This window comes from Podarcis filfolensis, assembly GCF_964270895.1.
Source record: "Podarcis filfolensis genome assembly, chromosome: 6".
In the NCBI taxonomy this organism is placed as follows: domain Eukaryota; kingdom Metazoa; phylum Chordata; class Lepidosauria; order Squamata; family Lacertidae; genus Podarcis; species Podarcis filfolensis.
In genome coordinates, this window is record NC_139609.1 from 34511495 (window position 1) to 34534718 (window position 23224).

Here is a 23224-nt window from a genome sequence, read left to right on the forward strand (position 1 = left end):
TTTCATTGAATCATGTTCCTATAAACATTCTGAAAAGGTTCTGGCCTCCTCCCCTTCCCCTGACAAAACAGTTTGTAGTGGTACCTGACATTTGTAGACTCGTCCATGGCTAAGGAAACTAACCATTCCATTCTACTCTGTATAAAATTCAGTGCACAATCCTCTACAAATAAAATAGGTGTTTGTGTGTGCACACGCACGCACACACAGTATCTTTGACACCCGAAAAAGAGAACTAAAATGGTTGCTTTATCGCACTATGACGTGGTCTACCTGGGTGTAATATATTGCCACATTTCAGCGTATTTCATCAATATTTTTGTTGATCCAACAGGAGATGTCTGTTGTAGCACACAACAACAGTCTTGTTCTGGGGCATCTCTCAACCCTCTGAGATAGACGGGGGGGGGCACTAGGGGCTACCTGAGATGGGATTATCGAGGGCAAACAGGGAGCTTCCTCTTCTTTTGTGAGCAGATATCTCCACTGGTGCTGTTATCACCCAAAGAATCCTGTGCTTTTTCTTTTTAACCCTTATCTGGTAGTGAACATTGAATATTAACTTTTTCCTTTCCTTTTTGCTTTTCGCTTCGCAGAAACCAAAACAGAAAGACTGGCATCCTCCCGGAGGGTTTATCTTAGGACTCTGGGCGCTCATTATCATGGTCTTCTTTAAAACCTACGGAATCAAACACATGAAACACATCTTTTAGACCCTTAGAGCAATCAAGATGTCTTGCTCTGAATGCATCCTTGAATAAAAATAAGGTCTTCTACCGGAAAATTCTTCTCCACCACCCCACTTGTTATGATACTTGCACATTTTTACTTTGTGTTTTGTATTGTTAAATGCAGCTGTTTAATACCCATTTTGAACACGTTTTATAAAACTTCCAAGGACACAGTGAGAATCCTTCTCTCCTTCTCCATTGAAATGAATGAGCAACCTAACTTACAGGAGTAAAGGCACTCCAAAGAGGTAAAAGCAGGCTTCGTCTTATCTTAGTTTGCTGCAGGGAGAATAGCATTTGCATCTACTATACAAGGAGTATTCAGGGTGGCATTGCCCTGCATGTGCACTGCAGAACAAATTGTAAGTTGTAAAAAGATTATTTTTCTCTCTCTACTTCTTCTACTACTATTACTACTACTTCTGCTTCTTATGTAATCATTATCCCCATCACTGAAATGAAGGTCTAGACAATATGCAGAACCTATTTAAGATGTCATTTTATCAATATAGACTTAAGTCACTTTGCAGACTTTTGCAGTGACATATTGAACACTTGCTCAACAGAAACAAAAATACCGTAGGAAATATTGATTTCACTCTGTTAAATACAGCCCTTTAGATCAATCCTTTTACCTAGGGCAGTTTTGCTTCTTGGATTCCAAGAATGATTAGAATTGGGGGAAAAAAAAGAATTGGAAACAAAAAAGGCCCAAAGAAAGTATTTCCTGGATCTGCTTGGTGAGAAAACCCACGCACTGCCTCGTGTTCAGCAGAAGGATATGCTGTCTGACTTTCCGAAATCACTTTATGTTCTTCAGTATCTTGTTAAGAAGAACAAGTTGTTAAAAACGAGATTCATGGGAAAAAATCCATTAGGACTATGTACTTGAAAACTGAGCTATACGTTTTGTTGTCGGGTGTATTATTTATTTGTTCTTTGTGTTCTGCTCTTCATGAATTAAATCTGTTCACAGAGAAACAAAAGTAGGAAGAAGAATGGCTTGCTGCAGAATGATTTGGGGTGGACCATAATAAGCATTATGCAATTAAATTTATTGGTTACTAAACATGTCCTCATATGGAGTGGCTCCAATATGAAAGGTTGCCACATTAGAGCATGTTGAATTTCTGAACTTTTGAATTCCAAAAATGAGGAGTGCTGAAAAGTTGTAACATGACTTGGGAATTCCAAAGATATTTGGGTTAATTTAATATTATTTAGTTTTGCTTAGTAAGTAAAATGTATGTAAAATTGCGTAGAAATAATTAAAAATGATTGCCAAGTCTTCAGTTAATCTATTTGTTTGTTTGTTTGGCATTACCTAACCTTTTCAGAAAGTAAAATTGTAGTTTGGTTTTCTGAAAACAGTTTATGGGCTTCTTCATCAAACATAGACTTACCAAACTAAATGTTGTTCAGTAGCAGATTTAACCAAAAATATATTTTTAAGACCGCTCACTGAAGAAATTTGCAAAAATTAAGTTTTCCCCTCTAAGATGACACGCCCTAAACATAGCATTCAATCTGTATCACTGCAGTATTTTTCGTTCATGAAGTTGGGAGTTGTGGATTGCATACAGTTAATGTGCTGCTCTGGGCTCCTCTGAAGGAAGATGCAGGGTATAAATCTAAATAATAAATAAATAAAGTGGAACCAAAAAAAAAATCCCTTTAAGTCTGAAGTGCCATAGCAACAGTATCTCTCTCAGGTGAGCGTGATGCAGTTTCTGTTCCACAAGCACAATATCTTGGTAAGTATGCCATACTGTTCTGTGGAATGAAACGGAAACATACAAAACAGACTTTATCAGTGACAGTGTTAGCTGTGTATGTTTACAGTGGTACCTTGGATTACAGACGCTTCAGGTTACAGACTCCACTAACCCAGAAATATTACCTTGGGTTAAAGACTTTGCTTCAGCATGAGAACAGAAATCGCGTGGCGGCGGCGTGGCAGCAGCAGGAGGCCCCATTAGCTAAAGTGGTGCTTCAGGTTAAGAACAGTTTCAGGTTAAGAACGGACCTCCGGAACGAATTAAGTTCTTAACCCGAGGTACCACTAGCTAATGGGGCCTCCTGCTGCTGCCACGCCGCCACCACGCAATTTCTGTTCTCATGCTGAAGCAAAGTCTTTAACTTCCTTCAGTCCTTCAGTCCACTCAACATCATACAGAGGTGAGTGGGCAGTCTGTGAGGATAAAAACAAACTGTTACTTTTAAGTGCTGTTTTATGAGGCATTGAAGACTTTAGGCCGGATCCAAAGATGTCCTTTCTTTTGTAAAACGCTGCCTCTTCTCATGGAAGAGCCTTTTCTGATCTAGGAAAGAAATGTGACATCAGAAGTGGCCCAAATCCAGAGAGACACTTGCACAAGACTGCAAGAGACTTTTGCCCAAATCTTGTTCTTTCTTTGTCATCACTAGAGCAGTGGTTCTTCACCTTTTAGGAGGTCATGGGCCTCTTTGATAATTTGATGGACCCCCACCCAATAAATTTGATATGAAATTTTTTTCACCCCACAAACACAGTTTTCAAAGTATCAGGAAGAAAATAGGAGAACATCCCTTCTTTTGCACCTGGTTCATGGACTGTCTGTGGACCACAGGTTAAACCTAAGTGCTAGTGTGTATATGTTTTAGCCTGTCTCTTTCCTAATTGGTGCTTCTCTTACTGTAACACATCCTGATGCATAGTGTACTGCACTGAGAGAATAGTCTGTTGGATTGTGGAAGAGCTTACTGAACAGCACCAATACATTTACCCCCTTTCACTCACAGTTCTTTGGCCCACACCTCAATAAGCTGGATGGCTCAGTAATGGGAGACAGCGATAAACTTGGTTCAAATAATTTCCTCAGCATGGCCAATTCATCTGTTACCGGGAAGTGAGAAATAACCTTCTTTCTACACCTCTTGATAAATTTATGAATAGATGGTTGCTGAGAATACTTGGCCAGGAAAACCTGGGTCAGAATGACACCCAAGATAATCTAATCATTGTGAATACAATCACAGGCTTCTTCAAGGCCACAATGAGCATAAAATGAGCCACCTTGCCTGTACTACCTTTAAGAAAATGTCAGAAAATGGGAAAATAACTCACCTTTTTAGAGGTAGGTACGCCTGCAAACCTGTGATGATCAAAGACACCATTTTGTCAGATTTGTGGATGAAAAGAAAGCTTCATTCTCAGGATAGTTGGCCCGAAATCCTTTGCAAACAATTACCTCACATTTAGAAATTCAGCTTTCTTTAAAAACAAATGCACAAAGTGTTTAGAGGAATTTAAGTTCTGAAAAGGTTTTTTTTAATGAAATATACCGATACACACTATTTTTTTTACATTGAATTAGTCTTTAAAGGGCTATCTGTGTATAATTCATTGATTCAAGTATCTGACAGTGATTCCACTTTTCTTTTTTTTCCCCATTTGCATTTATCATATTTTATAAATCTAACGATAAATGTGTTTTATGGACATAAGTTGTCACATTGACAGTGAATTTAATAGAGGCCTGTTTCACTTGCAATTAAACTCTGTCATCCCCACTCTGTAGGCCTCATCTAGACCTCTCGTTCTACCTAAAAAACTGCCCAGCTGAGTAAAAGCAGCAGACTTTGGATGGATTCTGAGGAGACATGGAGATACAAGTCAAGACGTCCTTCTGAAAAGATAATCTGCTTAGGGAAAAGAGGCAATTAGGTGGGTTATTAAAATACAATTTATGAAACGGAAAAAGCAGTAAGTATGCCGGCAAAGCTGATTAACAGAGGTGAGAAAAGCAATTAGATTGAAATGCAGCAATCCATGCTCAATGAGTCTGAGGGTATGATTCTTTGATGCACAGAGAATGGAAAGCAATTGGATTGTAACATCCACAATCTTTTCCTTTTTTGGCGCTTGGAGTGTCCAGCAGCTTATTATTGAACGCATCTAATATTCTTGTGAGCGCACTCCAATGAGGTATATAGCATTCAAGGTCTGAAGGACTCCAGTGTTGGTGAAATCCTTTGCAACCAAACTGGGGTACTGGACGTGTACAGCAGTGTGTGTTGACACTACTATAGCAGCAGAGGCACTGTTGCTAGATGCATCACAGTATGCAAAGTTATCATGGAACACGGAATGGGCTGTAAGTAGCTTATGGGGCCAAAACATTACATTTCAGAACAGTCCAACTAGGGCTGTGCATGCGTAGTGGCCACAGAATACAAAATGGGGTGGAGGGGTGGAATGGAGTACCATAGGACATGGCTAGAACCTTGAACAATCTGTCTATTACAGTCAACTGACCAAAGTATAAAATACAAAATCACAGCTTCAGTAGAACCAGTTTATTAACACTGACAAGTGAATAATGAACGATCATAACATGTATGAGAGATAAAGCATTCAGATATTTTGCTGCCTGTTCAGTAACAGATTTATTAGTCCCCTCAAGGAAGGTACTCAAAAAGACCCTTTTTGATCAACCAGGAACACTCTTCATAAGAGGCTAAATAATGTTTTCTCCAAGCCATTGATAAAATCTACAGTAGAAGAACAGGTGAAAGGCCATTTCGATTTCTGCAGCTATCCTGGAAAGGGAACCTTGGGAAATCTACGATCTTCTTACAAGGTAAAGCAATAAAACTGCTCTTCTATTTAGAAATGGCATACATTTGTCAGAGGCAGACTAAGGCCAAGTAACTGTGTTGTACATGGCCCATTAGCTGATGCGTGTAACTCTGAGACTTCCACATCTTCTATTTTCTGTGTAGCCATATATTTGACTTGCACTAGGTCCAAGGGGAGCAGATAAGGAGGCAAACCAGCAACACAAATTATTCCCATTGACATACTTCAATATAGACCCCAAAGAGTCTCACAGCATCTGACATGCCTGAGACATTGGAGAGACAGTGAAGATTCAGAGCCAGTAATGCATGGTATATCTATGCCAAGCTGCTTAATGTGCTATGTCTGACTTCCAGATTAAGGGCAGTGCTAGCAACACATTTGATTGTGCCCAGTATAGGTCTAAGAAAGGAGGACAGAGTTCCTTTCAAAGAAAATCTAAGGCCAGGAAACGGAGGTCCTGTACTAGTTCACACTTTTTACAGTGCACACCTGTGTGGCTTAAAGCTCTTTTTGCATTGGGGCTGCTTAAGTTTGCCCAGCACGAAAAGAGCTTTGACGCTCTTAGCGTAGTTTGCTCAGTGCCCTGGTTCTGGGAGTGTTAGGGGCGCTCTCACGAGACTTCCAACAATCTGACTTCCCCGATTTGCCGGCACATAGTCGAAAATACACAAATTAAGTCTGTGTAAAATGCGGGCATACTGTACAAGGCCAAGGCAAATAGATTCTTCTGTTCTCCAGCCTTTCTGAGGACAGTTTTTGCAGTTACTTTCTTATAGGTGTTGGATGTGATTATGAGTTTCTAGGAATGGTAATTACAATAGCAACGACAATAATATCCCTGCAGAGACACACTATAGTGACCTGTTTTTTTAAAAAAACTCCACTTCTCAAAGCTTTTATTTTTATCTTTGTTGTACTTTTGCGTAAGTGTAGAAACTAATAGAGGTGCTTTCAAGGTTATGCTGAAAAGGCTGTAGCATCCCAGGGTCTCTGTTTAGGGAAGCCTTGGTATTTGTGTTAACGACACAAACACTAATGGAGCATAAAGTACAAGCAGGTATGGAATTAAGTGTTTTTTCATCCAGCATTCAATCCACCTTCCTCTTTTCTGTTAGCAGCCACACACAATAACAAAAATCAATAAAAACTGTGGCAAATACGTTGTGCAAGTGTGAATGTTCTCTGCAGAAACAAGAGGCATTCCCATGCTTTTAAAGGAAATGGTATCTGGGCTGCTGATAGCATCCGAGTCACAACTTGGGAGACAGGGCTTAGGTTTTGTAATGTGCAAAAGGAGAGAAAGCATCACTACCTTGTCTGGTTTGTAGGTTCTGCCCCTCCCCAAAATTATACTACTTTTGCCAACCTAAAATCTCTCCCCCCCCCACTCCAGTGTGCCATGGGACAACAGTCTGATGAAGATGGGAGTATAGACTATATAATGTACTGCACTCGGTCCTAGCCTATAGATCAGGGTTAGTCAACATGATGGCCTCCAGCTACGGTTGGATTCCAGCCCTCATCAGTGCCATTTCATATGGCTAGTGGTCAGGGATGGTAGGAATTGGGAATTCATCAACATCTGGAAGGCATATAGAAGCTGCAGGTCAGGCACCAAAACAACAACCTACTTTCCTCCCTCCCTTTCCCAATGATCCCTCTTTCCTCTGCAACTATTTCTTAAAGAAGCAGTTCCACGATAACAGATATGCTTAGAAAAGACAGATGGTTCCAGACATATTTATTCTGCCAAGTTTTAAATGAATTGTCATTTTCTTCTCATGCTGCTTGTAAGTTTGTTTTTTAAATGTGATTCTTAGTTTTTATTAGTGTTTATTGTAAAAGCTGCATCTTTATGGTTGTAAATCACCTTGGGGATGAAAAGGCCATGCAGTTTATTTAAAATTATCTATACATCAAATAATAATAATAATAAGAAGAAGAAGAAGAAGAAGAAGAATAATCACTCTCCCAAAGTGATGACTTGAATTTTCAAGGATAGATTCCTGCTGCCAGAATTTTGTTTTACAAATACAGGACTCTGCATTCGAATATAGTGTGGCTCGTGAAACATTGTTCTTATATTCAGCCCTAGCTAACACTGCTAACTCCATTCTTTCTCTTGGAGAAGCATGGGCTGTCAAAGTCAAGAGTTCATAACCTGAAAGAAATCTATGTTTCAAGCCTGAGCTTGTTCTTTCTGCAAGTTTTGGCTTCTTGTGATTTTCCCCTTCTTTCATTTTTATATATGCTCCTTCTAAATATCAGCTAATCTGAAAGCTCCTTATTCAGCCACATCAGTTTCTTTACATGCCTTCCATTTTTATTTCTTGTTGGCATCGTTTGCAATTGTACCTTCAACATACCACCTTTAAGAAATGCCCATCCATCTTGAACTCAAGTATTTCTGACCATGGGATCTCTCACCCACTAGAAATTGTCAGCTAGGCTTTGGAGGAATTTGTTGGACCTTACATTGTTAGCAGTTTGCATTCCAGTAGATACCAGGGTAGTCAAAGCACCCAATGACTGCTATATATCTCCTTTTTGAATGTTTGGTAATCTGCTGTAGGAAGGCATCATCTAAGTCTTCAGTCTGGCTTGGAGGTCTATAGCAATTTTTACCCAAATGCCTTCCATGCCCCAAGTCAAAGTTGTACACATTCTTTACATATAATGTTTGGTCTATTCCTTTTGAATAGGTGATAGCCCCCAGTTATTACATTCCACTCACAAGTCTTATCACTCCAGGTTTCAGTAAGCCCTAGCCAGTTATTTGCTATCTTAATAGTTGAAGTTCATCTTCTTTGTTTCCCATGCTCTGTGTATAGTATAGTATAGTATAGTAGAGACAGCTAAACCATGAGGCATTCCCTCAAGCTGCTTCTTGTTTCTTTCCTGCATTTTAGCAGTTTCCTATACATCAGTTAAGTATCCCCAGTATTTGGTTCCCCGTGTCCTCTGATTATCTTCCTCCCCCTCAGAATTCAGTTTAAAGCAAACTCATTCTTGCCAGCTACAGTGAGGTACAATCCATCTCTTGTAAGAAGTCCTCCATGGAAGTTGGGGACCAAATCTTTCCCAATGATACCATTTGCACAGCCTGTTTTTATCTTTCAGTATTTTCTTCCTGGGCCATGACCTTCAAAAGGAAGGAGTGATGAAATAACTACATGTGCCCCCAGGGTTCTTCAACTTCCTACTCAGAATCTCACAGCCCCTTGCAATATGTTGAAGGATTTCTGGCAGTATCATTTCTACTCACATATGGCTCAGCCCCAACTTCATTTTCAGTAGTCAGAAGCAGCTGCATGCAAGAGAGACAATTCCCCAGAATATAACCAAGGTCACAGAGTGGTCTGTTCCTCTATGGCACCTGGAGGACCTGGAACTTGATGGTATACACTAGGGTTCAGTACTGCATCCTCTCTCTCTCCCCCCGCCCCCATGCTGTAAGAATAGGGAATCATACAGCAAGACTCACTTGATCCCTACAGATTCTGAAGTTCAGCTCAAATAGAAAGAGAAATTTCAAATCACCCCTAGGCACGGCTCCTGTGTATTATGGTTTTCAGTGCTGAGCAATTTAAAATAACCTGACCCCTTGATGGCAACCTAACTATTTTTAGTGCCTGTGATGTGAAAGGATTTCATCATTTGAACTACTGGTGTATGGCAGTGTGCAATAGGTCAAGTAATTCTTGGCAATTCCTTTGAAGAAGTGATTTGACTTTGAGCATTTGTGAGGTGAAAAGACAAATAACACTGAAAATGAAATCCTCTTTATTCATCAGCCAGGTATAATCCCACAAAAACAAAATGTGCAAGTATCAACATACAGAACTATTAGTGCCATTCAGTCTGATTTGAAAAAAATTCATATTGTTCAGAGCATCTGAAAAGAAACCGGCACCTTTTATTCTTGTTGAGTCAGGACCAACATTAGATCCACATAGAATTTGTTGGACTCAATCACTGAACCATGCAGTCTGCTTAGCACACCTCAAAACTTACATGAAGTTGGTTGACGAGGTGGAAACTTCATCTGCGTTCACCTGCCTTCCCTCAGCTGCTACTTAGTTATACACAAACCCTGTATTTACAAAGGTCTGGGCTCTGCTATGCCCAGAGAAGGATGTAGTTGGCCTTTGTTGGTTTCATTACTGCCCCCATGTTGGCCTGTATAGCTTTTGCCATCATCATAACAATGATTTTTGTAAAATGCTTTTATAAATTTGAAAAAACAAACAAACTAAGCAATTGCTCGCAGAGCATGTGCAAAAACAACACACCAACACCTGCACGTTAGTGGCTCAGCTTGCTTAGAACACCTTTTGGTCAGGTAGGTTGAGGGCAGCACAAGGCCAGACTGCTGTGATACTATGGAAAGTGAGTTGCTAGAAATACGAAAAGACTAAAAACAATGACTGAGAGATGGAAAGTCCCTAAACTGGTCCTCTGCATTTCTCTTTATTTGTGTGTGTGATGCCGCATACTGTAATTTTGGGCACCCGCCTCTGCTAGAGCTTCACCTAAAGATGTGCTTGCTGTCAAATGGCTTGATGCTGGAACAGAGCCCAAGAGTAAAAAAAGAAATAAATAAAGCACATAGCTTCCAGATCAAATATTAATTACATGCTAGATAGAATCATCTTATATTTCAAAGAGAAAATGTATAAACAAGAAGCTGGGCCTTAAACCAGCAGCAGTATATAAATCCTCAGTATTGGAGGGATTATGAAAGATAAATAACCATATCATTGTGAAATAGAAAAATACTGGATTGCATTAAAAAACCTCCACTAAGTAAGTAACTGTTAAATGTCACTATGAAAACCCAGCGGCAACGTGCCTTAAAAACATAAAGAATTAAACATCTCTTGAATTATTCTTATTGTACCACAGGTTTCTTCATCCTTTTCCTCCTCTTTTTAACAAATCACATACACATATGTGAGGCTGATGGACAGAAGTTAAAATGTTCAATTTAGATACAACTGGATACCAAATGTCCATTTTAGGTACTCCTTTGCAATAACTTCCTGAATATTGTAGCAGTTTTTATCCGCAAACCCTGTTAACCTTTCTTTTTTCCAGGTTGGCTTGCTCTGATACAATGTTCAGTTCCCCTGAAGCCTGATACAGTAAGTGATTGTGATTACAACTTTGTGCGTTCATTCCTTAGAATACCATTTTAATCTTAGCATGAGTTATAGGAAGTGATTCTGGTTTCCAGTCTGGCTGAAAAAAGTGAATATTGAATGTCCGGGCCCAATTCTCAAACACTCGTTTTTCTGTGATAAAACGATGATGACTGCCCTTTCTTCCCCGTTCATGTGAAATGTACATTGTACATTCATCAGGTCCTACAGGTTCGTAATAATGATAAGGTACTGAAGGATGATTAGGAACCCTGCAGAAGGAAAGAGAAAAAAGATTGAAAGCCCAGGTGTACAATTGAAAAGAGATGCTATCATTAATAAACTGACAGGTTCAAAATCCTCCTCCTTCTTTTGGTCCCAGCTCATACTGAATTTTGAATATTTTTTAAAAAATAGTATTTTAAGCATTGTTTAAATTATTTTCCTGAATCTTAGTAAAATATTGCTACTTAAAAGAAGGCAGCTGAGTGTGCTGGGGGAATTCGCCACATTGTTACATTGAGCATGTGAAAGCTTGATGCTTGAAATAGGTATATGTTTAGCTTAGATTTTGAGAAAGAACCTGCAGAGACATTCAGAGGAACAGGCTGCCAAATGGAAAGCCGACTCCAGCCCTTTGATTCTGCAATTCAAACGCATGAAAGTCCTTCCAGCATGGCACATAGGATAAAAGCAGATTTCACTGTAGCCCTAGCTGTGGGATGTCAATAGCCATTGTCATTTGATTTTTAATGGGAATGGAAGTTGTTTACAAAGAAAATTTAATTTAGCAGTAGTCATTTTATTATTTTTGTATGTGAACATTAAAACAGCCAACTACTGTCCTAGGAAGAAAAAGAAACATAACCTCCATCCCATGCTATCCTGCGGGGTGTGTATAATTTAGGGCACAGCATTTAGAAGATCTGCCCAAATAATTTTAGCCATGAATTGGGTCAAATGCATTTCCTCGCTGTGTCAGCTGTAGGTTCTTGGAAGAAAAGTGCCTGCATTTAATTCCAGCACCATTTCAACAAAGAAGAAATAGTGAGTGACCTGTACTTGTTTGCTTTTCTCTCTGTGTTTTAAGACTGTGACTTTGGTACAGTTTTCTCCACCTTACCGAAGTCGTGTCCAATTTAAGCAAACAAAAACAAGACAACACAAAAACCAATCTGGCAGAATAAAATGTACAAGTGACCACAACAGAAGATTTGCTGGGCACCAGTTCCATATCTATCCTGCTACACACAGCAACTAAATGAGCTGCCTGCAGAGCAATGATTCTGGCCTGCTTTCCCTTTACAAAGGCTTCCTAAAATTGAATTAGTCATCTTTTAACATACAGGTGCACAGAATCCTTGGGAAGTTAGACTTCAGCATTTGGGGTGTTATGTTTTAAGCCAGGCACCCCCAACCTGTGGCCCTCCAGATGTTTTGGCCTACAACTCCTATGATCCCTAGCTAACAGGACCAGTGGTCATGGATGATGGGAATTGTAGTCCAAAACATCTGGAGGGCCGAAGGTCGGGGATGCCTGTTTTAAGCTATGTTGTCAATGCAATACTGGAGGTGCTATTTGTAATTTTTGCTACAAACATACAAATTATGTACTGGATGATAAATCTGGCAGTCAAAAGGGGACACATTACCTAAGCAAAAGTACTGCATTACAACAGTTCTGTTCCGTTGGGGAAAATGTGACTTTTTCCACCTCCTTCCTTACAAAAATCCTCTAAACCAGGATGAGTGACTAAACACCTTGCAATTATTAAAATAAGGAAGGGTGTTAAACTCAGATGTGAAGGTTTATAGAAAGTTTTGGGTCATTGTTTAGAAGGACTGCATGTTTGTGGAAACTCTGCTAGAGTTTTATCAGTCTGTTTTGAGAAGCTAGGGAAATGACTGATTCTGCGATAAGAAACTGAGGACTGGTAATGTATTAAATCTCTGTTTTGTGTCTTGTTTGCAAGTGAGAAAAGATCCTTTCATTCACCATTTCGGCACCACAGGTGCATCTTGTGGCTGTTGCATGCTAGGCAGTGGGAAGGATACATATTTTTTCAGGATTCTGTCAGGACTGGTCCATGTATTTGGAGTGTTCTCTGTGCGGTGCATGTCAACCACCCACAGGAATACATTTGCACAGAGAACATAGGAAGCAGCCTTCTACAGAGTCAGATCATACGCTCATTTAGCTTGCTATTGACTGCCAGTGGCTCTCCTAGTTTTTTCTCAAATCTGACTGGAAATGGTGATAATTGAATCTGGGGCCTTATGCATGCAAACTGTGTTCCATTACTGAAAATGTTACATGACTCTGCCTCCTGGAAGCTTTTTCTGTAATCAGGGCACTACATTTTTCAGCCGTCTTGGTCACGGTAGTTGCTTCCTCGAGGCCAGAGTTGGCATGTCAGCTTCTACACAGATGCATGCTGGGTTCTCAGAGGCACCACATTCCCTGCTGGGACATGCCACAAGGAGAAAAACTTAAAATATATTAGCCAGTTATACATGCCCTGGATTTGGAGTGGGTAACAGCTAATAACAGTGATTTCTATGTTCTGCGTCCACTGTGGGAGGCAATATGCCAGTTGCAGAGAAGCATAAGTTTAGGAGAATGTTGTGGTGCTCAGGCTGTGCTTTTGTTGGCCACTGAGAGGTTGGCCACTGAGAGACTAGACAGCTGGACTACATGAGCCGCTGGCCTGATCCTGCAGGGCTCCTCTTTGTGTTCTTGTGCATTGCCATCTATTGTAGGTTTCAAGGCAAGTGGGAGTGTAGCAGTTAAAAATATCTACAGTTGGACTCTTTTTTTGCAGTGTAACATGCAGCAGTACTGCACACATAAAAAAGGAATTCAGTTAACAGCACATGCAAAATAGACACAAAAGGCAATATTTATAAAGCTATACTGCTTTGATCTGTTATTACATAACACTTTAACTGTGCAAAGCAGTTCCTCATTTTGTTACTCGGCCACTCTCAGTATCATGTGCATTCTTAACATTGCTGCTTTCCATTTAGATTAGTGTTTTTAATTCATTCTGTCTAGCTTTCCATTACACAACAGTGGCATTAATTTTATACAAATATTAAAAATTGCTTTTCTGAATGTATGAGCATTTTATAACTTACACAACTCCGCTGGAAAAATGTATGACTAAAACTTTATCTACAAAGGCCATACTTTGGAGTGAAAATGGGTATATATGCATTTAATTATTTTAAAACGTGTCAAAAATAGGTTGTGGATTAAATTAATGTAAGATTTTCATTTTAGTTTAACACGACAAAAAATTCATTATACGAAAAGGTAAAATAACAATAATGCCCTAGTTTGATGCCATAAATGTGGATATAGATGTTCTGCTCCAGAAAGCTTGAACTGTGGTTCTGTGCATGGATTACCCTTTGGATGTGATCTCCAGTAGACAAGAGAGTTCTTTGCACATTTGTGAAACTGTATGTGTGCAATTCATTTCTAGCAAGAAGATGTGCAGTGCTGTGTCACATGAATGGCGCTAAGCAAGTAGTTTGCCCTGTCAACTCTTCTATTACTAATAACCTATTCAGGAGGGCTACTGGAATTACTGTCACCCATCCATCAATATCTAGCTGGTAATCTGCAACCAGATCCTATAAGGAAGGGGAAAAGTACCGTATTTTTTGCCCCATAGGACACACCAAGTTTTTTGGGGGGGGAATAAAGAAAAAAAATTATTTCCCCCCCAGGCGCTTGTGGGGCCGGCAGCAGGGAGAAGCGCTCTTCTCCCCACCGCCCGCCTGTAGACCAGGTCCAGGGACAGCGAGAAGATGCGCTACGCCTCCCAGCTGTCCCCGGAGCTTGCGGGGCAGGCAGCGGGGAGAAGCGCTCTTCTCCCCGCCGCCCTCCTGCAGACCAGGTCCGGGGACAGCGGGAAGAGGCGCTGCGCCTTCCATCTGTCCCCGGAGCTTGCGGGGCTGGCGGCGGGGAGAAGCACGCGTCTCCCCGCCATCAGCCTCCAAACCACATCGGGAGACAGCGGGATGGCGGCATTCCGCCTCCCCGCTGTCCCCCGACCTTGTGGGGCTGGCGCTGCGGCTCTCCTGAAGCCTGGAGAGCAAGAGGGGTCGGTGCGCACCGACCCCTCTCGCTCTCCAGGCTTCAGCGAAAGCCTGCATTCGCCCCATAGGACGCACACACATTTCCCCTTCATTTTTGGAGGGGGAAAAGTGCGCCCTATAGGGCGAAAAATACGGTAGCTGTTTTAAGAAATACAAAACCACCACTTCGTTGTCCTCTCTATCCTGGCATTTGTGCTGTATGCAAAATCACTGCACTGGTGGGAACAGCACTATGAGGTCACATCATGTATTGTGTTATACTGCACATTATAAAGAAAAAAACACAGAGTGATAGCGGTTTTGTGCTTCTTGTAATTTCTAGCTCAACTAAGAATTACATGTGGGATGATGGAGGAAAAGAACAATGTTTGAGATGGAAGTAGCATGTGGATATCCTACAACAAAGGCATAAGTAAGTGATCATCTAGATAAACAGAAACAGTTTTCACTATTTTATGCTTCTACAGTGCTAGTTAGTGGAAATGGCCCTACTAGGAGATCTCGTCTGTACCACTGATTCACCCTCGTCCATCTGAAAATACAGAACATTATGTAGACTGGGATCTCTAATGTCTCTTTGGCCAGATGATTATTACTCCAGTCCCAAACACCTTCAAACTGAGTTTGGATAACTTTTAATGATTTTATCTCTCCAGTGTGAATAACCCAGATTAAGAATGATGTTCTAACTCCCACACTTTGCAATTAAATTTTCATGCTAGCAAATGAAATGCATGAGCAATTTATATGAGGAAGTTGATAGTCATCCTCATTTATTAATATATTATAGCAGATGCTGTTTTACTGCTCTGTGATACTGGACATTAATCAGTGCATTGTCAGAGTTAACGTGCTTATTAATATCACAGCTGGGAGACGTTTATAAGGGGCTGTTTGTAAAATGCACTCTAGTTCCCTAAAATGGCATCATGCAATAGCCAGATCTTCCATCAATAGCGCACAGAAATATAGCAGTGTTTACAGCAGCAGCGATGGGGAGAAGAAAAGGCAACTCAAGTGTCTCTTCCATTCAGCTGTCAGAACTTGCACAATGTTATTGCACTACTTCTGGGAGGAAGCAATCATGTTGCCTCGGTGGAGAAAATAAACCCTGAATCTTTATCATTAAACCACAAGTATACATTACAGACAAGCATACTAGTAAAAGATTTAGGATTTTATTTGTCTCTGCCTCTCCCAACCCAACAGCTTCTCATTTATTTCATTCGCTAAGAGGGCAGGTAGAGGCATTCTCAGTGACTCAGGCCTCTGGAAGACAGTTCCAGAGCTGAGTATAACCAAAACTTTGAGAAGCATCTTAAGATATGTTTATTTAATCTGTCCCTGGCAATCAAGGTTAAGTCAGTGGAGAATGACAGTGATAATGTTGTCACCTTTGGAGTGACGTAGGGAATAGAAGTAAATGAAATCTTTAACTTTTATTTTAACATAATTCCTACCCAACAGAGCATCCTGAATGTTGATTATACAGCAAGATCTGCTAAGGCTGACACCAAATTCCTTCATGCATTTGGCAGATATGAGACAGATGCCACATCTCTTCCACTCACAGAGGTTTGAGGGTAGAAATGGTGTGAGGTAGACTTCTCAAAATTGCTCTCTGCATGAATCAATCTCCCCAACCCCTGAATTGTTCCCTGGACACATGAAGTATCTAAAGGGCACAGCAATCCAAGTAAAGAGGTCATATGCAACTGACATCCCACTTTTTGTAAACGTGTGCGCACACACACAGAGACAATTCACTCTGCTTTTCCACTAAGAAAAAATTGTTTGCAAAATCTTTTAAATTAATATTTCCCAGTGCTTTCCTCCTCTCCCCCCACCCCAAGATTAATTTCATGCCAGTTACAGCATTACATTTAGCTGATAAATATTCAGAGCCTAAAAGAAACTAACAAGATGTGGATTAATTCTCTCTCACAGTACAAACAAAAACTTAATATTTTATGCTGTGTAATTAAATGCTGTTTGTTGTTTTCAGAACCCAATCATGGGACTGCTAATTAACGGCCTCAGGAAAATCATACACGTTTTATGGATAGTATAAAATAGACTATCCATAATATTTATCCATAACACTGAATTTTGCAAGCTAATCATAAATCCAGATTAAAATTTACCTGCAGAAATCTGGTGACACCATGCCATAGACGTCTATCCTGTCACATAGTTCTAATGCGATGCTCATTGTAAACCAACCAGTGCTCAGCCAAGTGTTCGACTTCTTCCTGAAAGCAAAAACAATAAAGTTCCTAGGCTGACAAATAACACTTGTGACAGATGTCCACAATACGACAGGTTTTTAAAGTTATATATTAAAAGGTTATAAACATTGGGCAGCCAACATTCATTATATATACGCCCCCACCATGCAATAAACTTATGTCCTGTATTTAGCAATTGCATTTTTCATGTTAATACTCCAAAGAGAGGTATTATTTACCTTAGCATCTTGTTGAATAATAGTCACCTTAAAACCCTGTATTTGCATTATTCCTGCTGATTAACAGGAAGGAAAAATCTTCATAACTTCATCTAGTTAATCTAACTCAGGGTGCAATCCTACAACATAACAATCCCATTGCACTGCAGTAATGTTTCAAGGTAACTTGAGGCATTATGCTTAAGTAACATAATAAACAATTCTGCTACTGTGCAATGATGTTATTCACCATGCTACTAATGCTACTAATGAAGCAACTATGTGGACAATGTTGCAACTGATACTTAAAACTGACAGCAGCAAATGGTACTAGAAAAGATAAGGAGCCCTACTCTACTTGACTAGCACTGGATGACGTAGCAATATGGCTACATACTACCCTTCAAGCAATCACAGCTATACTGATCTTATGACCCAGGATATTAGGAAAGCATCTTCCATAATGAGCTCCATTTGTAACAGGGTCTTGAGAACGTGTCCCACCTGTGTCAGACTCCCTAATCACCTTATGAGCAGCAAACATTTTCTTGGCTGTTGAACTGTGATTGCAGTACGTTTGACAACCAGTTCCAGATAAACTTTATCAAAGCAAAAATGGTGGGAAAGAGCCACCCTGCGTGTGACAAATGCAAATCTTTGTTGTATTTGATGGCTTCTCCTCTGCTGTGATAAGTGCAGATACTCCTTAATTTGTTACTCCCATCAACTCTCAAGTGTATGTGTTTAAGACTGTGATGGTAAAACCAAATTTTAGCCCAAAACGTTTAAGCATTCTGAACATGCATAATCCATGACGTTTGGGTTTTGTTTTCATGGCTACCAAATATCCTGCAGTTCTCACCAGGAAATCTCAGTGCCTCTGCTTTCAGAATACTGAATCAGGTGTGCTGTAATAACCTATCAAGATCAAGCTTTCACACTTTCTCTCAAAAACGATACACTTATTCATAAGATTCTTCCCAGAGCAGATAGCATATTAATTGAATGACTAATTTCCTAGCTTACAGAGCATCTACAAACTGTGAGGATTTTAAACTAGTGATTGAAGTTCTCAAGGGGAAGTCACATATGCCAAATTTTCTTACTGAAAGGAGTCCAAGGACCGATGTAAATGATTAGTACTACTTCAAATGTAAGAATGAGTAAGAAATCAGTATTATATCTGTACTCTTTGTATCCATGTGAAAACACGACAGGGATGCGAGTCCTTGGACTCTGGGTTGTCTTGGATCTAGTTATCATTGAAGTGCTAAGCTTGTGACTCAGATGTACTACCTTGGAGTGCAGGCGGGGGGAGGGGGAGAGGAAGAGCAATCATGTTAGTCCTTATCTGCAATTGAACTTGGTATATCCCAGACAGAGGCTTGCTTCCTCAGAAGGAAGTAGGCTCGGGTTAGTAGTCTGTCTGTCTCACAGGCATCATTTATTATATTCCTTACTCCTGAAATGCAGAATGAGGTGACTTTCATCATAAAACCCTGCATATGGAAAACTAACCAGGAAGAAAGCTAAGGTGAAGTGCTCCATAAGAAGACAACTCCTCATCAACCTTTTGAGCTAGTTAGAAGAAGCACTTACTTGAAAAGGTGGGTTTCAATGAGCTACCCTTTTTTATTTTTTAAAAAAATCAGAAGAGCTAAAGAACTACTGCTAAACAGGCTTTTTAGTCAACAAAGACAGCTGAGAATAACTATTTTCCAGCTTCACATCACTATATAATGGGTCATAGACATTGTATATATTCCTCTAGATGTATGCACGATTGGGCCGACATACCTCCATTACTGAAGAGCAAGGTTTCATTTGTCATCTGTTGACTATTTGTTTAACCCCTGATACAAGCCTAAACTTGCTCTGACAAATTCCCTATAGCATGCAACCAACCAAACCAGATTGTATCTTCTTATCACTTTCAGAGCCAAGACTCCTCTAAAAATGACTCCATCAACATGAACATAGCAAATGCTGCTGCCACGACTGTGCCACTGCCAAACCCACCCTTACATAATACTGCTGGTCACACCACTGGGGCCATCTAGAAGAGTATTGTCTACCCTGACTGTCAGTATTTCTCCAGGGTTTCAACAAAGGAGTGTGAATCTCTATCTGCTATCTCAGGTGACCTCATGCATCTGTTCCCCACACATTTCTGGTTAACACAGAAACACCTTATTAAACCATAGGGGGGGAAAGGCAAAACACTAGACTCTTCCTCAACACTGAAAATGTGTTAAATAGATTGATAAGGATCTGAACAAGACCTTTAAATGTGTGAAAGTCTATAGACTTCATGTACATTGGTAGGTGTTGCACATTTGCAGAGATTTACACCACATCACCCCCTCACTTCAAAGAAAAAATGTTAGTTTGGGTAACATACTGTAGGTGAAGGTGATGTTCTAGATTAATTCAACCAAAAACCAGAACCATGACCCACAACACTTTTTAAATGTGTGTTGACCTGGATTCAGAAAAGTGATGTGCAAATATTTGTCCATGCTACATTATAGCAATTATCTTCAAAGAGGTATGCAGAGCAGAGTGGAAAACAAGAGCAGCATACTATTCTGCTTGTTACTTATGGCAGAATTTATAATTTCACTAGCTGGAAAAAAGCAATATTAGCTACTGTGGGCTCTTATAAAAGGAAGGGCAGGTGATGATTATTAATAAAACTTAATGGAAAATAATGGGTGAAAAGTCCCACAAGATAAAGAATGTAAATCTGGAAGGACCGGTTTTAAAATTGGCTTTATAGCATAAAAAACAAAGCAAAGGTTACACTGCTTTGTGTTTCTTTCTGAAAGAACTGAAAAAGGTTCTTACAAAAGACTGTCTCCTGCATTTACACCTACTACGTTGTAAAGAAAGAAAATGAAGACATGACATGTGCTTATTGAGGAAATCATATACTCTCTTATGTGATGAAGTAACACACTGTCCTGATAATTCTGTGGAGCATACTAAATTACAATTAAAGGCCTTTCTGCTCTATCAAAATCTCATTTATAATCTCTATGGAAATGCTCTTCCTGCAGTTATTTCATTTATGCTTCTTTTATCCAATTACTGTAATATTGGTTCTGAATCATATTTTCTTAATGGACTTTTATTCAATTATAAACTTATTCTCAAGTACAGTTAGTTCGTAATAGAAAAGTATATTGTTCTTCAGCCTGTCATTTGCTGTCCCATTTAATGGCTGTTATTTTCTAAATGTTTTTAACAGGGCATAATGCATCAGTCTTTTCAATCACAGTTCTAAAGATTATTATAGAAACTGAGGTGTCAGCTATTGTACCTATGCAGTCTGATATTTACAATTTATTGTGGCAACCTGGTGCTTGTTAAAACCTTTCGAAAATGAACCTATATTAATTACGGTAGTATGTCACTCACAATAGCTTTTCTTCTCCCAATTTCCTTTTAACTCAACCTTTCTTTATTAGGCAGTAATTCTAGAGTCCTAGTTTCAATATAGTTAAGTGTTGTCATGTGTATGTCAGCTCTAGCTCAAATTCAGACTTTCTTAGTTGAAGGAACACATTTTGGATACTTCTACATCTAGGCTCAGGCGTGGTTTGGGGACTAAAATTAGCCTTGGTGTTTACTTATGCCAGGAGCTGTACAAGGGGATTGCATCCCTGTTGGTTCTGCTGGACCACTTGGTAGCATTCAACATTTAGTTGCTCACAGTATACTAGTATGGGAATATAGGGCAATGGTCCTAAATGGTTAGAATTTCCCAGAACATGGTGCTGGAAGAGTATTGCTTTAGCTCCTTGTTCTGTGAGATCCTTCGGGGCTCAGTTTTACCCCTTGCACTTTTAAAATCTACGTGAAGCCCCTAGCTGGGGTCATTTGGGGTTGTGTGCCATTAATATGCTAATGTGTTGCCCTGCTTTATCTCTCATTTTCAACTGAAACCAAGGGAGCTAGGCAGCCATTGCCTGAACACAGTGTTAGACTGGATGTAGGCTAAAAGCTGAGGCTCAATCCAGGCAAGACAGAGGTACTAATGGTCAGGAAGCTGATCCAAGGTTGGAAATAAAACCTCCTGTGTAGCACGTTTTAGGCTGACTTTGAACATGCTAGTTTGCTCTGAAATGGGCTTTTTGGGTACAATATTGAAGGCGTTCACCTATCCACCTGAGGTCAAACACTAACAGAGCCTTTATGCCAACTAAGTTTGCCTCCTGGCCAACACTTAGACAGGAATAACCAGATGCACAGATATAAGATGGGGGGGGGGGGCACCTGGCTTGCCAGTAGAACATGTGAAAAGGACCAAGCAGTCCACAAGCTTAAGGAATGTGATGCAGCAGCAGCAGAAAGAAAGCTAATGCTATTCTAGGCAGCATCAACAGAAGTATAGTGGAAGTAATAGTCAAGGGAAGTAATAGTCCTACTTTATTCTGCCTTGGTCAGAACACATCTGAAAACTGTGTTCAGTTCTGAGCACCACAGTTTAAGGAGGATAATGACAAGCTGGAATGTGTGCAGAAGAGGGCGACCCAGGCGATAAAGGATCTGGAAGCCAAGCCTTATGAGGAATAAGTTGAGGGAGTTGGATATGTGGAGACTGAGAGGAGATATGATAGCCATCTTCAAATATCTAAAGGGCTGTCACATGGAAGATGGAGGAAGCTTGTTTTTTTCCTGCTCCAGAGGCCAGTGGCTTCAAGTTACAAGAAAATAGATTCTAACCAAACATCAGGAAGAACTTTCTGACAGTAACAGCTGTTTGACAGAAGAACTGACTGTTTGAGGTTTTTAAGCTGAGTTTGGATGGCCATCCGTCATGTACGATTCAAGTTGAGATTCTTCCATTGCAGGATGAGCCTTGGAGCCCCTTCCTACTGTACAAATCTATGATTCTATTATATAATGCAATATCCAATAAGAATTGGGAGAGAGAGAGCCTAGAGCTACAGTGCCGCTAACTTACTCCTAGACACATTTTTCTCAGGTGGTCTCTTTGCTTCCACAGATCTAACTTATGGTGCTCACTAGCATACCCTACTTTGTGATCTACAAAATTCAGACCCTCCCAAGGTGATTCACACTTTTAAAAAATATTAAAAACAATTTAAAGCAGAAGATACAAAGTCATTAAACCATCCAACATAATACCACAGATTCAGAGCAACAACATTTACATGACAGGCCAACAACCTCATTCACATAAAAGCTGCTCAGAACAGCAAAACTTGAAGGTCCAGGATTTTCAAAAGGATAGGAAGGTGTGTTCACTTTTAAAATGAAGAACTTTTCCAAGCATACAGCAGCTTGGGATATGAAAATCATATTTTCCCTTAGCACTGTGTCTCAAAAGACTTCCATTGCGGATAACGGTATTTTGAAATGGAAAGTGCAGATAACTTTATTAGATAGATTTACTTCTTTCTAAAGTGAGCTCTTAATTTATACATAAATGCATTAAGTGGTGCTTATGCTGTCATTATGTTTTTACTATGTAATGAGTAAATAACTAATAAAAATAAATGCATCTTTTGAAGGAGGGGTGATATCATTTCCAGCCCTATCTAGAGAAACATATTAGTCACCTATTTTTTTTAATAAAAAAAATGATTTGAAGATCTGTTTGCAAGCCATAAATAGGCTCATAAAGAGCTAAGTATCATAATAACTTGGCCTTTCAAAGATGGAAGTATAAGAAGGCACACTTTAGAGGCACCTAATGTATGAATAATGTGTATTTGTTTTACAAGAAGCTTTACAGCTGCAATGTTCCAAGAATGCTTATATTCAATAAGTAGCCATTATAATTCACAGAATGGCAGCATAGGCTCCATAAAGCAAAACCCATCAATTCTGATTTTTCAAAACCAGTAAAAATCTGCTTTCAGGTATATTACCTAAAGTGAGATTTAAATTCAGCATCGATGTTCTTTCTGTGCTACTCTGCAGTTCTGTTTGCTGACAGTATTTGGCACACACTGGTTTTCAGTATTAAAAACTGATGGGCAAATAAATTATTTGATTGCATGTTTGTTGCTTATGCTGCAAAAGCCAAGCATTATTATTTGATGCATAAAATGAAATAATGCAACAGGTTATTGGAAGCTAAGGGAAGGCAAGCACATTCTGTAGTGTGATCCCATTGATGAACTTATGATCAACAGACCTGACA

General features: G+C 39.8%; 2 protein-coding genes and 1 long non-coding RNA gene across 3 annotated transcripts in view; 2 read left to right on the forward strand and 1 right to left on the reverse strand.

Moving 5' to 3' along the window:
- Window positions 1–2019, forward strand: part of PIGK (phosphatidylinositol glycan anchor biosynthesis class K) — a 104581-nt gene extending 102562 nt beyond the window's left edge. The window contains exon 11 of the mRNA XM_083621038.1: window positions 597–2019. Within this exon, the coding sequence (XP_083477164.1) occupies window positions 597–713 (117 nt within the window). The 3' untranslated portion in view covers window positions 714–2019. The remainder of the gene's footprint in view (window positions 1–596) is intronic.
- An 897-nt stretch (window positions 2020–2916) lies between these two features.
- Window positions 2917–19153, forward strand: LOC310765696. The gene is made up of 6 exons (XR_014549744.1): window positions 2917–5353; window positions 10453–10499; window positions 11479–11543; window positions 14926–15015; window positions 18523–18656; window positions 18987–19153. It is a non-coding gene; the product is annotated as an uncharacterized lncRNA (long non-coding RNA).
- The window catches only part of ST6GALNAC5 (ST6 N-acetylgalactosaminide alpha-2,6-sialyltransferase 5), a 150211-nt gene continuing 136108 nt past the window's right edge, over window positions 9122–23224 (reverse strand). Inside the window, exons 5-6 of the mRNA XM_083621034.1 lie at window positions 16748–16855; window positions 9122–10768 (exon numbers count right to left, since the gene is read on the reverse strand). Of these exons, the coding sequence (XP_083477160.1) occupies window positions 10537–10768; window positions 16748–16855 (340 nt within the window). The 3' untranslated portion in view covers window positions 9122–10536. The remainder of the gene's footprint in view (window positions 10769–16747; window positions 16856–23224) is intronic.